Raw genomic sequence first — 15,326 nt, forward strand, 5'->3', positions numbered from 1 at the left:
TATAAGCTAATGTCATCAAGTTATTGAAAACTAAACTTGAGCATTTAAATTTGATCCTAAAAAAATCATAAAGTTTAAGGAACTTTCTTCCATTTAAGATGTTATTACTATATTCTAAGAGAAGAATTTGTTTTTGAAAGAAAATAGTTTGCATTTGCTGACCCTGATGATGAAATCTTGCTGCGCAGATTTGGGAGGTCTTCGTCTTTGGATTCATGCTCCTATTCTCAAATAAAGTGACTACCTTAGGTTGATACATTCCAATGAGGGAGACCAGTTGGGACAAGGCCCAGGCTGCTCTCCTACAAATTTGCCATGAACAGGAGCCAAAATCTAAGACCTGATTCAAGTGGCCCAGCTGTCACTGGTGACACACTCAGGGGCTGGGCCTATCATGTTCCTATACAACCTAAGTGAGTCAAGCTTTGGAAAATAACATCGTCAGGGAGGAAGGTAAAAGTTATGTTATTTGTGACAGTTCAGTAGATTAATCAACAATTTTAATTTTTATCAGCCATTTGCACCTTCCTATGCCAGAACTTGTTTTATAAAAATGAAAATGTAATAGAAAGTGCGTGCCTCTGTAATATGTAAAATATCTAGACAAAATTTTGCAATTACTTTGTGGGCAATTTCTCACTTTTTTTTTTTTTTTTTTTTTTTTTTTGTGGTACAATAGAAATGCCAAATGGTAACTTGCAGAAGGTTTGAATTAGTTATATTACCTGATATCTTGCAAAACAAAATGCCAAGTCGTGAGTAAAATATAGTTAAATTTTATATCCTCAGATCTTTTAAGTTTATAATGTTAACGTACAATCCTAGATGAAACTTCTATATTGGACACTATTTCCCCACCAATAACTTTTGTTTACTTAAATATTTTCCTCTCTCTCTCTTTCTTTCTCTATATGTGTACAGTCATTTCCTACAAATTGCCCAATATATCAACTTTTCAATAATGGCACTGTGAGAAATGCTACCAATATGCTAGGAGATAATTTGTAATTAATCATCACTCACTCTTTTTTTTTCTGGCATTATTTATCTCAGTGTATACCTAACAGTTTTCTTTTTCAAGTGAACTCCGGACATCTCAAAGTCTTGAACACACAGTTTAGAATTATCTGTTTATTGACACAGAATTTTGAAATGTATAGGCAAACATGCTGAAGTAAATCAGCTAAGATGCAGATAGTAAATTTGCCAATGAGGTTTTTGAAAAATGTATTTGCAGAAAAATTTAGATGAAGTTTCTGAAAAACTTATTATGGCCTAGAATTACATGATTTAATATAAATTGTCTTGAAATTCCAATTTCTATTAACCTCTTATGAAAAAGTATAATGAAATACAAATCATCATTTTAAAGGCCACACATCTAAAGAGATTAAATATTTCACTTTGCAAAGTTTACCTAGCATTTATTTGAAATTATGTGCTATTGTGCACTTTTAAAATTAATCATAAATATCACTTATTTTTTTAAAAAAGTATCCTTCTATGCATAAATAATAACAACATGATGAATTTCTAGATCGTTCTTGGTATAAATGTGATTAAGTGTCTTCTGTGTATGACTACTATATCAAATAACATGAAATTTAATTGCCAATCTTCTAACCACTCATACCAGAAAAAGAATATTGTAATGATTGAGTGGATTGATTTACTCATAGAAATAATTATACATTTTATAAGAACTATAAAACATCTCCATTAACCACTGCAGTCTTTCTGATCAAACAGTGACAGATAGGAGCTCAGAGTTTAAGGGCATTTGTTTACTATGTTTGCTTGGATTTTCCGAACTGCCTTAGTTCCTGATTCCACACTGCTATTGTGTGGATCAAATAATCCCTTGTCACAAAAATACCCTGGGGAGTGACTCCCCTGGCGTCCAGGTTATGAGTGTGGTCAGTCATTCCACATGCCTTAGGGATGAGCTATCTTTGCCATGACGAGCGATTTCCTTTTCGAGTTTTGTAATCCCCGAATACTAAATACTATTATCAATAAAAGTTAATTAAGGAAATGTATATTAAAATATTGTTCAAGATAGCACTGAAATCAGCTTTATCTTTCCTCATTGTCTTAAAAAAATTATTACTGAATTAAAACAGGAGAAATTTTACAATATACTCTTAAAATTGTAAATATCTACTACTGACTTCTTTGATATGAACCATAACCAGATATTGAAAAATATACTTTTGTCATGTACACACTAGATATGCCGCTTTTATTCTCCTTTGCATGGTTCAATGTATCAGAAAACAACTTAGGAGGGGGAGAAAAAAATTAAAAGCCATTCTGTAAATCTTTCCCTCTTCCTTTTCTTGGAATCTCTCATTATATCTTGGAGAGCGAGGTCACAGGTTTTAAGAAATATGACTCATTTTATGTTAGTAGCCTTCCAATACTTCAGAATATTCTTGATTTTTCATGGACAGAGGTACAGCGCAGGGAGTGTGGCTAAATCAGTGCCAGTCTCCAGCTCCGCGTGAACCCAGGATCCAGACATCTCCTGGATGCCGGGCGCTCTCTGAGATCCAGCCCTTGGCTTCCTGCAAACCAAAAGGATCCGCTAGGTTGGGAAATGCTGCCTGGTGCGATTCCAGAAAGGGCCATCTCTTTAAGGATAACGGACTTGGAGGACCTCTTCACCATCCCACCCCGCTCCGGACTCTTTCTTCCCATCCTTTGCTGCTAGGATTTTACATGTTGCCTGCAAAAGGAGTCAAACTTAGGGGGCAGGCAAACAAATGAGTTCTTTCCAGCCTCCGTAACCGGATCGCTAGAACGAAATAAACTCGCAGAAGTGTCCAGAGTCGCAGCCAGACCGCCAGCCTGCGCTTGAAGCAACTTGTAAGTGAGGCTGCAAGAGCCGCCGGGATGTAGATTTTAGTTCGTGGCAAAGCACAGCTACGACACCCTGTCCCTGCCCCCACCCCATCCCCAAGAATGCATGGAAGAGGCAGAGAGGACGAGGTGAGGGCCGCCTGCATTTCTGCACGTCGGCGCCAGTTAGAAAGCCCTGCAGTTTTGCGAGACAACAGGAGGAGATGAGGGGCCAGGAGCCACGACTCCCGGGAGAGCGCAGGGAGGGGCGTAGGTGCCCCTTCGCCCACCTCCGCCCCCCTCACCTCGACAGCTGTCCGGCTCTTGGAATTCATTGGCTTCCCGCACCCGGCCTCCCAAATACCACCCCAATCTAGTTTAGCCCCCTGCCCCACCCTCGCTGACCTAATAAGGCCATGCAGTGTGCGGGGGGGAGCTACATAAAAGCGCGGGCTCTCGGAGACTCTGCACCACGCAGGGGAAGAGAAGGCAGGAGCAGTCCAGCGCGGAGGAAGGCGACCATGGCCAAGGAGTGGGGCTACGCCAGTCACAACGGTGAGTGCAGGCAGCGGCGACCTGGCCAGGAGGAGATGCCGGTCCTGGAGAGCCCTGCCATTGCACAGAAATGGGCAACTTTAGAGAGTGCAGTGGAAAATGTAGGAGTAGGATAAGACCTAACATTTACTGAGGTTTTCCAACTGCCAAATGCTGCTCCTTCTTTTTTCCCTTCATCTCATTTAGTTCTCCCTAGTGTGGAGTTTTTATTTCTCTTGGAGGAAACTAAAGTGCAGAGAAGTTGGATCACTTGCCTAAGATCCCGTTGCCTCTGAGAAGTCAGACAGCCCGAGGTCTGGTGTGACTGGCCCTTATTCTGTTACACTGAACAAGCACCTAACCTGAGCTTGGTGCTGGTGTGAGAATCTCTGCTCTGCCTAAGGTTCTCCCTAATCCAAGGAAAAGGAATATGGGTGTGCTCTGAAAACTGCAACATAATGCTCAAATGTAGGTGGTCAATATTATTTTATTCCAACTGTATGATGGAAGGTGGCATTGGTTTAAAAAAATGTGATAAAGTTTATCTCAAAAATAAGCCTTTGAGCAAGCAGAGTGAACACACCGAGTTAAATAGTCTCCATGTATGCTATTCACAAAACTACCAACAGGCCTGAAATGAACGGTAAGTCTCTTATTGCCCAGTCTGAAACCTAAGACCTTTTTGAAATCACTGTCTAGCCTCTCTGCATTTTGCTGGTTTAGTCAATTAGAAAGAGGCCTTGGGTTGTGCCACCAAATAAATACATCCCCTCGACTTTATTTCCTAGGTCCTGACCACTGGCATGAACTTTTTCCAAATGCCAAGGGGGAAAACCAGTCGCCCATTGAGCTGCATACTAAAGACATCAAGCATGACCCTTCTCTGCAGCCATGGTCAGTGTCTTATGATGGTGGCTCTGCCAAGACCATCCTGAATAACGGGAAGACCTGCCGAGTTGTATTTGATGATACTTACGATAGGTCAAGTAAGTATGACAGTGAGGTAGAATCACATGGATGTTTTCAATGTCCATATTGACAAAATGTGGGTTATGACACAGTACCAGAATTAGTGGGGAGAGGGAGCCCTTTACCTCTGAAAATGGAGATGACATTTGACTTTGCTTTAGTTATGAATAATTATATTTATGCATTGAAGAGAAATGTCTCACCCTCCAAACTTGGTCTCTGTGAAAACGGCCCCATGTCCAAGCTAAAAGTTGGCAATGCATTCCTGAAATGGAACCTGATAGGACAGAGATGACAATAAGCTCAAATGAGTATTCTTCAGACTCTGATGGCCTGTACCTGAGGGTTTTTTATGCTTCTTGTCCATGGTCTGGAGAGCCAGGCTTCCACTCTCGATTGCATAGATTCCATTCTACAAAGCCAGAAATATAATAGAAACCCTAAATAGGCACTTTCTTCCCCTGGTGCCTGGGAGGTGACCAATCTAGGGGAGAGAATGGGGCCATTGAAGGTGTGAAGATGACTTACCTTCAAGCCTTCAGTGGGCTTCATCTGATTAATCATTTTGGTGAGTATTTTTGAAATATCTGACAATTTCTTCTTGAGTAGTATTTGTGTGTGAGACAGCAACTGCAAAATACATATTTAGAAAAAACAAATCTCTTTATTTCACTTACACTAGTAAGCAAATCAGTAAAATAAAAGAATGCTAGTCAAAAATACTTTATTTCACAATAAATGAGGTAAGAAATAATCTTCCTTTAATATTTTGGTGCTTGATATACAGCAAAATAATTCCTTATAGCCACATTTCTAATAAAGTTACATTTATTGATATACATAAGTGAACATTATTAATGATGTTGTAATGAAGAATGATATTCATAATTCCTACCTACTAGGAGGTTCCAAGTTATAGAAATTTAAATTTTCTTAAACAGTGATTTCGTATTGCTATTGTTTTCTTTTTTCCCTTCTCCTTATATATCAAGTACCATTTTGAAAGCCCCATAACAAAATTAAACATGTCTATTAGGTTGAACCACATGAAAATGCCATTTTTGTGAGCAAAAATAGTTGAATATTGTCAATTTCATACAGTTTATTCTAATAAATTGGACTCACATGTCCCTATAATAACTGTTCTGAGTGGCTGGACAGGAAAAATGCAATGAATTGAACCACTCCATTTCTACATGAAAAAACTCATATAGGCCTAGCTTCATTGTTTGAGGTCTACATTTATGGCTTTCCCTGGGCCACTTAGTGTGGCCAACCTCTTCTAAAATAGCTGTGCTCTGAATTCTATTTTGATCTAGCTTATATTGCCAAATCTTGATCTTACGGTTTCTGCATAGTTTTCAATATACTTTGGAAGATATCTGAACCTCTAAATCACTCTGCAATGGGTTGAGATGTTTATCAACAAGCCCAAATTAATGCTGCTGAGAATTATCTAGTTTAGTCATATAAATTGATTGGTTTTCTGGGAAATTTCTGAATTTTCCATTTCATCTCATTTGAACAGACATGGTCTAAATTAGGCATAGATGAAAGTTCTTGCTTGCTGTCTTAAAGAAAAGTGTAGTTGGAAGCAACATGTGGAGAAGGAATTCACATTTGCTCAGTGATCATCGTGCAGGCACTATGATGAGCGCTTTAAGGTGCTTAATCTCAGTTAATCTTCACAGCAGCTCTGAAAGTTTGGTATTATTATCACCTTCTTAGAAATGTGAAAGTGGGTTCAGAGAAGTTTAGCAACTTGTCTGAGATCACAGAACTAGCAAGGGGTGAAGCCAGCATTGGAAACCTACATCCACCTGGTTCTCAACTGTCCAATTCTTCCCACTGCACCACACTACCGACCTGTTCTCTGGGTGTATGCCTCCTCGTTGTCCATCTGTTGTTTTAATTTTACTTTCCTAAATGTTAAAATGATGTTTCAATAATAATGAAACAAGCAAACAAAATAAGAAAAACAGAAAAGAACAATCATTTATCTTGACATATCCCAAGACTTCATTTTATGAGGAGTCTGGTGTCCTGGGAGTGGCACCATCTACCCAGTACACTGACCACATTTTGTCCATTAAGCTCTGTAAAAGAAGCATGAATTCACTGTTGACCAAGCTTATCTGAATCACAGTGCTGAGAGGGGGTCCTCTCCCTGGACCCTACCGACTTCGCCAGTTTCATCTTCACTGGGGCTCTTCGGATGATCATGGCTCTGAGCACACCGTGGATGGAGTCAAGTATGCAGCAGAGGTAGGAGGGACTGCCATAATCCATTCTGAGTCTCATATAGTGAAAATTGCAAAATTAAAAATAAGAACCACAGCAACAAAGCATCATCCACTGCTTTTGTTTCAAGTCTATAGTTATGAAAATAGCTGTACTAGTTTTAGCTAAACTGAAGCTGCCAGACATTCTAGGCTAGACAGGTAAAGGGGTATAGGTGAGTTGGCATCAAACATGAAGATTTCCAAGGTTACATTAAGAAACTGGGGTGAGTGCAGTGGTTCACACCTGTAATCTCAACACTTTGGGAGGCTGAGGCAGGTGGATTGCTTGAGCCCAGGAGTTCGAGAGCAGCCTGGGCAATATGGTGAAACCCTGTCTCTACAAAAAACACAAAATTAGCCTGGCATGATGGCATGCACCTGTGGTCCCAGCTACTCAGGAGACTGAGGTGGGAAGATCACTTGAGCCTGGGAGGTTGAGGCTGCAGTAAGCCATGATTGTGCCACTTTGCTGCAGCCTGAGCAGCAGAGTAAGACCCCGTCTCGAAAAAAGCCCCAAAAAGTTAGAAATTGGATAACTACTTAATAAGAAAGCCTAGCGTCCTCAATGAAACTGGAAAAAGGATAGCTAATACTTATTAAATGTTTACATGTATTAACTCATTAGATCCTCTTAGCTACTTTAAGAGACAGGTTACAGATGAGGAAACAGAGGCATAGAAAAGACACATAATAAAGTCACATGGCTGGTGAATGCTAGTGCTCTACCTGATACAGACTGCCTTCAGAGTTCATCGTCTTATCCAGTGCCCTATGCTGCCTGTTTTATAAGAATATAGTACTCCAAAAATAGCATTTAGAAATTCTGAATAATGCTTATGTTCCAATCTCTTAATGAACCGTGTGCATATATATGTGTGTGTGTGTGAATATCTATATACACACACACACACATATTTACACACACATAGAGATATGTGTACACACATACAATTTAATCTGAGCATATACTACTCTCTGTCTCAGTTAACCCATTAAAGAAAAGAGTGAATCGTAACTCAGATCAACGCATCAAATTACAAGGGCTTAAGACAGGCCTCTGACAGGTTTTCTTTATAAAGCCAAGCCAATAAGTGGTGGCAGTTGCCTTGGAGGTGAGGACCAATTCATTTTTCCTGCCTTTCTCTTTTCCAAAGATAGGCTCTGTTTAACATAGGGGCTGTGACAGAAGCCCAGAAATACACTATGAACATGTTTTTAAGCAGAATCATTAGGCAACTTAGTTCTTGGTTAAATTAATTGCTAGAAAACCCAAAGTACTTCACTGTGATCTTTCTGTTTCTTTACAGCCAATCTAGAAAGCCATGGCAAGATAAATTAAATATTGAGAATGCCTTCTAGACATCTTCCCCAATCAAATGGGGAAAGTTGAGTATATTTCTTACAGATGCAGTCAATATTTTCAGTTTGACTTTTGCATATGGGATTATTTCATACTTTTGGTCTTGAATAAAACATTTTTTAACTGCTGCAAGTGATTGCATTCTCTTGCCATTGTCTGTAACTCAGCATAGAAAGTTTGATTAACCTAACTGGTACCTATGTTCTAAATTAAGATCAGGTTGCCACCAGGTTTCAGAGCTCTGGTTGATAAAAGGAGATAAATAATTTTATATGCCTTTTATTTGAGCCACTAGAAGTGTTACCAAAATACTACATGCTACTCTTTCAAATTTTCTCAGCTTTTATGAGAGTGCTCAGCAATCTTAGCCTGTACAACGATTGGATTTACTGTGGATAATGTTATACTTACTTTCATATTCCAGGAATTTACCTTCTAATCTGTCTTCTATGGTTTCAGCTTCATTTGGTTCACTGGAACCCCAAGTATAACACTTTTAAAGAAGCCCTGAAGCAGCGTGATGGGATCGCTGTGATTGGCATTTTTCTGAAGGTAAAGTAAAAATTGACCATGTATTTTCTTTCAAAATGTATTTCCCTACCAATGCTTAGCATAGTTTGAGTTTCATTCCCTCATTTTTACTTTCTTCCCTCTATATACATTTTATTATTAATTCAACTAATCAAGATATTTCTGCTAAGATCAGCTCAAAATGTCTTGCTTTTCTCTAAAAGTGTATATTTTACCACACTCCAGGACCCCTAGCACTTCTAAATTTTCCCCAGATGTGGGATGTGTGTGTGTGTGTGTGTGTGTGTTTGTGTGTGTGTAGGTGGCGGGGACAGAGCCTTAGAGTGCGCTTATTATCATGGTGGTAAGGGCAAAGGTGGCATATATTCATTTTCCTTTCTCACTGCTCCACTTCAATTGCACTGGAAACCAGAAAAGTCAGTGTTGGGAACCATATGATGCCAAGTCCCTGGCTGGACATCCCCTCGGCTTGAGGTGGTCACCACTCACATGATCCCAGGCTAAGATAGCACATGGAATGTGTGTGTTGTTGAGCCAGCCTTGCTTTAAAGAGGACTTAGTGTCATTAACACATGAGGTTAGTGGTAATATAATCTAGATTTCAAGCCAGAGGTGAAAATCTGGCTTCTTTCTCTTTGAATGACCTAATTTGTTTTAGGTTCTCAATTCATTGGGTCATTTCTGGTGCTTGAACACAGCACAGCAGGAGGTGGAGTAGGTCTGAGAAGAAAGACAATGAGCTTAGTTTGGGAAACATACGGTCCATTTTGGTTCTAAATCTGTTTTTTAGAAAAGTGGAATGACTTTGCGGAGAAGGTCAAAGACACAGAACTAGATCAACATGTAATTTTGTGGTCCTGTACTTCAGAGGCCTGGAGTCCAAATTTAGATCAGAAAATATATACTCTAAAATCTTGAGGAAAAATAAACTTAAGTTTTTGCTTAGTACGAGATATTCTGGCAGATTTATAAACACTAGTTGCAGATGGATGAATCAAAATCAGCTTTGAAGACAATCCTAAATTATGGAGAAGTAAAAGAATTATACTTGGATTTCCGTTTTCTTACAGATAGGACGTGAGAAAGGCGAGTTCCAGATTTTCCTTGATGCATTGGAAAAGATTAAGACAAAGGTAAACAAAAATCATTTGCCCTCCTAACACATAAAGCAGATTATGCAAATTTTCTTTACACATTTTCAAGTGTTTTTTTCCACCTAAAATCTGTTACTAAGTTTGATGGATATGCTAAGCGTAAATATAAAAATAAATGCTATTATATTTGTATGGCATGCAGTTTTTAGAGCAATTTCACATATATCAGTTTTTTAATGGTGACAGTCATCCTGTCAGATAATCTCTTTCTCAATGGAATAAGTGAGAATCAGAGAAGTTGAGTGGTCACCGCATCCTCGCCCAACACACACACACACACACACACACACACACACACACACACACTCTGCATATATGCATGCATACCATCATGGAGATACTAAATGTCAGCCAGTACTGGTCTGTTGAGTCTTGGTGATGACCTTTCTGGGAAGCACTTATAAATTTAAAATCTTAACAACAGACTCATGTAAGTAACAGAAAAATTTTGATTTTTTTTGCGACCATTCTAATAAAATATTATTGAGTTTTATTAACAGAGAAAGTAAGTATTCCAAGTAGAACATTCAATAAAAATGCAAGCCTGATATTTTTTGGTATCATCAACAACAAAACATTAACTTACATGAAATAATTTAATTACGCTTGGGATATCAGTTTCTCCTTTTTCTTGAGGAGTGATAGAATTACAAATTCTACTCACAGTTAAAACAGTAAGGAACACAGTGTGACAATGATTGTGTCAGATCAAGTAATAATGTGCAAACCAGCTTCCCCGCTTTGATCTTTATTTTTGACAGGCCTCTACTTTGTTCAAAAGTTCTATTTTCTCTATTGCATTTGAAATCCATTCTCACAAATGAAGTGATAAGGGCATTGGGGTGGGTGAGCATGTGCATGCACACACTCACTGCACCTGCAACCTGCTCTTACCCAGGGCAAGGAGGCACCCTTCACAAAGTTTGACCCATCCTGCCTGTTCCCGGCATGCCGGGACTACTGGACCTACCAGGGGTCATTCACCACGCCACCCTGTGAGGAGTGCATTGTGTGGCTGCTGCTGAAGGAGCCCATGACCGTGAGCTCTGACCAGGTGAGCAGCCTTGTGAACACATGGGCTTATGTTGCTGTCTGCCTATGTAAGATACAGATACCAAATCAAAAATACATAGCTACTAACTGGATACTCACTGAACATCTCTATGGCTAGAGATTTCATGGTCTGCCCTGGTTAGTTACAACCAGCTTGTTCAGATTTCTAAAACTTGGCCCCCAAAGGGTACCAGGATAAATACAAATCATTTAAAAGTCGTTTTGATACTAACCATGACTGAGTTTATGCTCTATAAACACTTTAAAGGGTTTAGGTTAATATGAATCTTTGTTAATTTGGATGTTGCCAAATACTGAGCACTGGTAAGGAGATGGGATGATAAATACAGACCTGGAGAAGAGAAGGGTGCTAATGGAAAGGATTTAACAATTTTGTATGCTATATATTATTTCTGCAGTTTTACAGATACGTAATTCAAGGTTCAAAGGTTCAGTAATTTGTCCATGATCACACAGCCAAGTGCAGGATTGTAATTCCACCTCCAAACTGTTCCCAGTATTTTTGGCATCTCTTCTCAAGGTTCCCTTCTTAGTGTTCAATCTAAAGAGTGTCCTAGTAACATTCATTAAAGACACTTTCAGGGAAAAGCTACATAGGAGAAAATAAGTGGGCAAGAACATGGAGAAAAACAGATTGAAGCAAGTAAACAACACAGGGACTTACAACCTAGAGCATGCATGTTCTGTAATAGTAAAATCAGTTTCCCAGTGTGTGTCTCTTGCATAAGGCAACAGTTTTCATATTTATGTCAGTTTATAAAGACATTTTTATTAAAAGATCAAATTTAACAACATCATTCAGTGATGTAACTATTTGGAAAGAATGAAATTTTTTTCAAGAAGAAATGTAAAAATATTTTAATATAGAATCATAGTGTTACTAATGAGAATTTATTTTCTTATCCTTTAAGAAAGAAAAGACAATTTAAAATTGAAAATGTAGCATGAGTTGGATTTCTTTTTGCTCTTAAAATAATTGACTCCATAAACTTATACAAAAAAGGTCTATTATATTTTATTTACACTGATATATGGATGTGGTTATCCTCTCCAACAAAGTATATAGTTCATACTGACCCCTCAGATAAAAAATAAATGTTTCAGAATTCAAGAGGAAAAGGGTGTGACCAGAGGGCATAGTGATCTTGTACAGAATGAAGAAAAGGGCTTTTACAAATAAACAAAAAATGCGTGTCACTCTGCAGCGACTAGCTAAATAGCTCTGGACTGGACACTGGGGACAGGTTGTGTGGTTTGCTTGTCATTTTTAAAACACCAGTATTGGCTGGGCATGGTGGCTTACGCCTGTAATCCCAGCACTTTGGGAGTCCGAGGCAGGTGAATCACCTGAGGTCAGGAGTTCGAGACCAGCCTGGCCAACATGGTGAAACCCCATCTCTACTAAAAATACAAAAAATTAGCCAGGTATGGTGGCAGATACCTGTAATCCCAGCTACTCAGAAGGCTGAGGCAGGAGAATCGCTTGAGTCTGGGAGGTGGAGGTTGCAGTGAGTCAAGATCCCACCACTGCACTCCAGCCTGGCTACAGAGCGAGACTCCATATAAACAAACAAACAAACAAACAAACAAAAGAAACCCCACCAGTATTTACAACTCTTTGTTGCATAGTGTGTCCAGTTCATCCGAATGTCTTGTTAACAGTCTGCCCCTGCCCTTTGCAGATGGCCAAGCTGCGGAGCCTCCTCTCCAGTGCTGAGAACGAGCCCCCAGTGCCCCTTGTGGGCAACTGGCGCCCTCCACAGCCTATCAAGAACAGGGTAGTGAGAGCTTCCTTCAAATGAGGCTGCTGGATCTTGCCCTCTTCAGGAAAGGAAACCTGCCATTGGAGAGCTTGGTTCCTTGCCTCCTTCTGGTGCTCCTTACTCCAAGTCTATTTCATTTCTCCACACTGAGCAATGAATGTGAGAGATGTGGTCACCAAGAAACCAAAGTTACTTTTGACAAGACCTAATATGAAAGCATAGATTTCACATTTGATCTCTGTAATAATCATCTTTCCTATAAAAGTAGCATTTTTAGTAAAGTTTCAAAGAAGAAGAAACAGAGATGGAAGAGTAAAGATATTTTTTAAATGGCTAGCTATTGGGCACCAGTTTTTCTGTTACCTAAAATTTCACAGAACTTCATTGTTTTTATTTTTATATTATGAGTTGTCCATCTTAAAGAAATATGAGTAATTCTATATGTAGTAGAGGTGTATGAAGATCATGTAACAATTAAACATAATCCAGAAATTAAAATGACTATGGACAGCAAGAACTGAGCTAATAATATGTTTTAACTCAACACCAGCAAGAAGTCAGTCATTTATTGAACTTTTAGCCACTAAGATTACTTGGTTTTGATTATCAGTGAAAAGAAAACACAATACAATCAGGAGTTTTCAAATTTTTGATTCAGTATTTGAATTTCTTCTTCATAAATGTAGTTGAATTTATCCTAGTATTTTTCTTTACCTGAAGGAGGGCCATTTATTTTTAATTTCACTACATTTTCCTTTGCATGATTATTAAAATAAAAACTGCCTCTGTTGTCTTTCTCACTGGAGGCTGGAATGAATGATCATTAGAACACAAAACAGTGAATGATGGCACTTGAAGTTAAAGCAGTTGTGCTGATCACCAGAACCAATAAAGACATGAACGGAAAACGTTGAGTGTTGTGGTTTTTTTAAAAAAATGGAAGGGCAGCATAAATGACAAAAATGGAGTTTAAGAGCAACAAACTTTGTAAGTTTGTTTTTGTAGCTGAAGGATGGCACTAAGGACTGAAGTTCTCAGTTTGGATGCTACATTCCTCAAGGAGCGTCAGGGAAAAAAAAAAAAAAGCAATTAGTACAGGCCTTCTGAGGAAACTGCAGACCAGAAGATGAATGTGTGGCCATATATCTGATAGTGGGAAATACTTTCCAGAGGCCTCAAAATTGGTTTAGAATTCTGGGGTTCAGACTAGTACAATGGGTTTCAGGGGCATGAAATCAAGTCAGACTATAGCTTTTACATCCATATTTTAAAAAATTGTGTCTTTAGGATGATGCTGGCCTAACACTGCAAAAATCCATATATTTAGATCTTTAAACCATTTAATATAAAATCTTTAGACATAAAGTCTAATTTTGCAGTTACGTCTTTCATCACGTCACTGGCCAATATGTTAACTTACTTTAAAAAGTGACAGGAATAAGTTCATTACCCTAAGGAATGAAATAATATTGGGTCAGGAGAGTCCTGAGATGCCAGAAGTCAAATCACGTGACAGAGTCCTATGAGGCTAAAGATATTTAATAGATTACCACCCAGGTGAAGTCAAACCAGGTTGGTCAGTGTGAACTGGAAGTGTTAATTAAATCCCTTGAAATTAGGAGGTGTGGAGCTTTGATCATTAGTGATAATACACAAGCTGATTCTCTCAAGGTACTTACTTAGTAATGCTTATGCACTGTAAAAGATGTATCCAGTATTGACTCTATGTGGAGGAGGAACATATGACTTAATGCCAGCTACAAATGGTCCTTATTCCAGTACACAAGCTGAACAGGTTAGAACTGTTTTGAGGGAAAACGCCCCATCAAAAGAGGCTATCTTCATAGACCATATGCTCTATGAGGGCACAAATATGAGTCTTGCATGCTGACGTTCACCTTGCTGTCTAATACTGTGTCTGGCACATAATGATTACTCAATATTTGTTGAATAAGCGATGTCATGAATATAGATGAATCCAGGTAAAATACTTACCTTCTTGAACAACACATTACATGGTTAATAGGGATATTGTTTTTTGTTTATCTTAGTTTAGATCCCCTTGGAAAATGATCTCATTAGCTTCAGGTGGGAGCTTTCTAGTAGAACATAGTTCTCCCCTACCTCTAGTCTGAGTCATTGTCAATGCTCACAATTATCGCCCATCTTAAAATTTCCTCCCAGCTTCTCAAAGTGCTGAACTCAAAGTGCTGTGATATTATAGATGTCCATTAGAATATTAAAGACATACTATGTTCTTATTCAGCAGGGGGATCATTTTCCTGATCATAAACAGGCCCCCAAACAATTGCATTTCAGATACACACAGCCTTACAAAGGGGCATGGCCGGGAACTGCTGTGGTAAGAAGATTTCAGCATCTGCCAACTTTTGTTCTTCAGGGTATAATCATTGCAAGTATTTTAACATTTCAAAATAGGGCAGAAACTAATTTGAATTCGTGTTTCATAACATTCAGATATCATATCATTAAAAGCCTATGAATTGGGCAGAATCAACAAGAATTTACCTAATATAGGGTATTGTTAGAAGTATGCAAATATATCTATATTTACATATATATATAACTTTTTTTTAGATGAAGTCTCACTCTATTGCCCAGGTTGGAGTGCAGTGGCATGATCTTGGCTCACTGGCACCTCTGCCTCCTGGGTTCAAGCGATTCTTGTTCTTCAGCCTCCCAAGTAGCTGGGATTACAGGCATGCACCAGGATGCCATGATAATTTTTGTATTTTTAGTAGAGATGGGGTTTCACCATGTTGTTCAAGCTGGCCTCAAACTCCTGACATCAGGTGAT

At 38.8% G+C, this 15,326-nt stretch overlaps 1 protein-coding gene and 1 long non-coding RNA gene across 2 annotated transcripts in view; one reads left to right on the plus strand and one right to left on the minus strand.

Moving 5' to 3' along the window:
* Window positions 1-893: 893 nt before the first annotated feature.
* The window catches only part of LOC116276373, a 28,235-nt gene continuing 13,802 nt past the window's right edge, over window positions 894-15,326 (minus strand). Inside the window, exons 2-5 of the long non-coding RNA XR_004185867.1 lie at window positions 4,873-4,974; window positions 4,548-4,621; window positions 3,247-3,450; window positions 894-2,567 (exon numbers count right to left, since the gene is read on the minus strand). This is a non-coding gene — a long non-coding RNA (uncharacterized LOC116276373). The remainder of the gene's footprint in view (window positions 2,568-3,246; window positions 3,451-4,547; window positions 4,622-4,872; window positions 4,975-15,326) is intronic.
* CA3 (carbonic anhydrase 3) lies at window positions 2,686-13,416 on the plus strand. The gene is made up of 7 exons (XM_009213268.2): window positions 2,686-3,396; window positions 4,164-4,361; window positions 6,491-6,609; window positions 8,446-8,538; window positions 9,588-9,650; window positions 10,570-10,725; window positions 12,428-13,416. Exons 1-7 carry the CDS (start codon window positions 3,258-3,260, stop codon window positions 12,545-12,547), a joined length of 888 nt encoding a protein of 295 aa, XP_009211532.1. The 5' UTR covers window positions 2,686-3,257; the 3' UTR covers window positions 12,548-13,416.

Source organism: Papio anubis, chromosome 8 (assembly GCF_008728515.1).
Source record: "Papio anubis isolate 15944 chromosome 8, Panubis1.0, whole genome shotgun sequence".
NCBI lineage: Eukaryota > Metazoa > Chordata > Mammalia > Primates > Cercopithecidae > Papio > Papio anubis.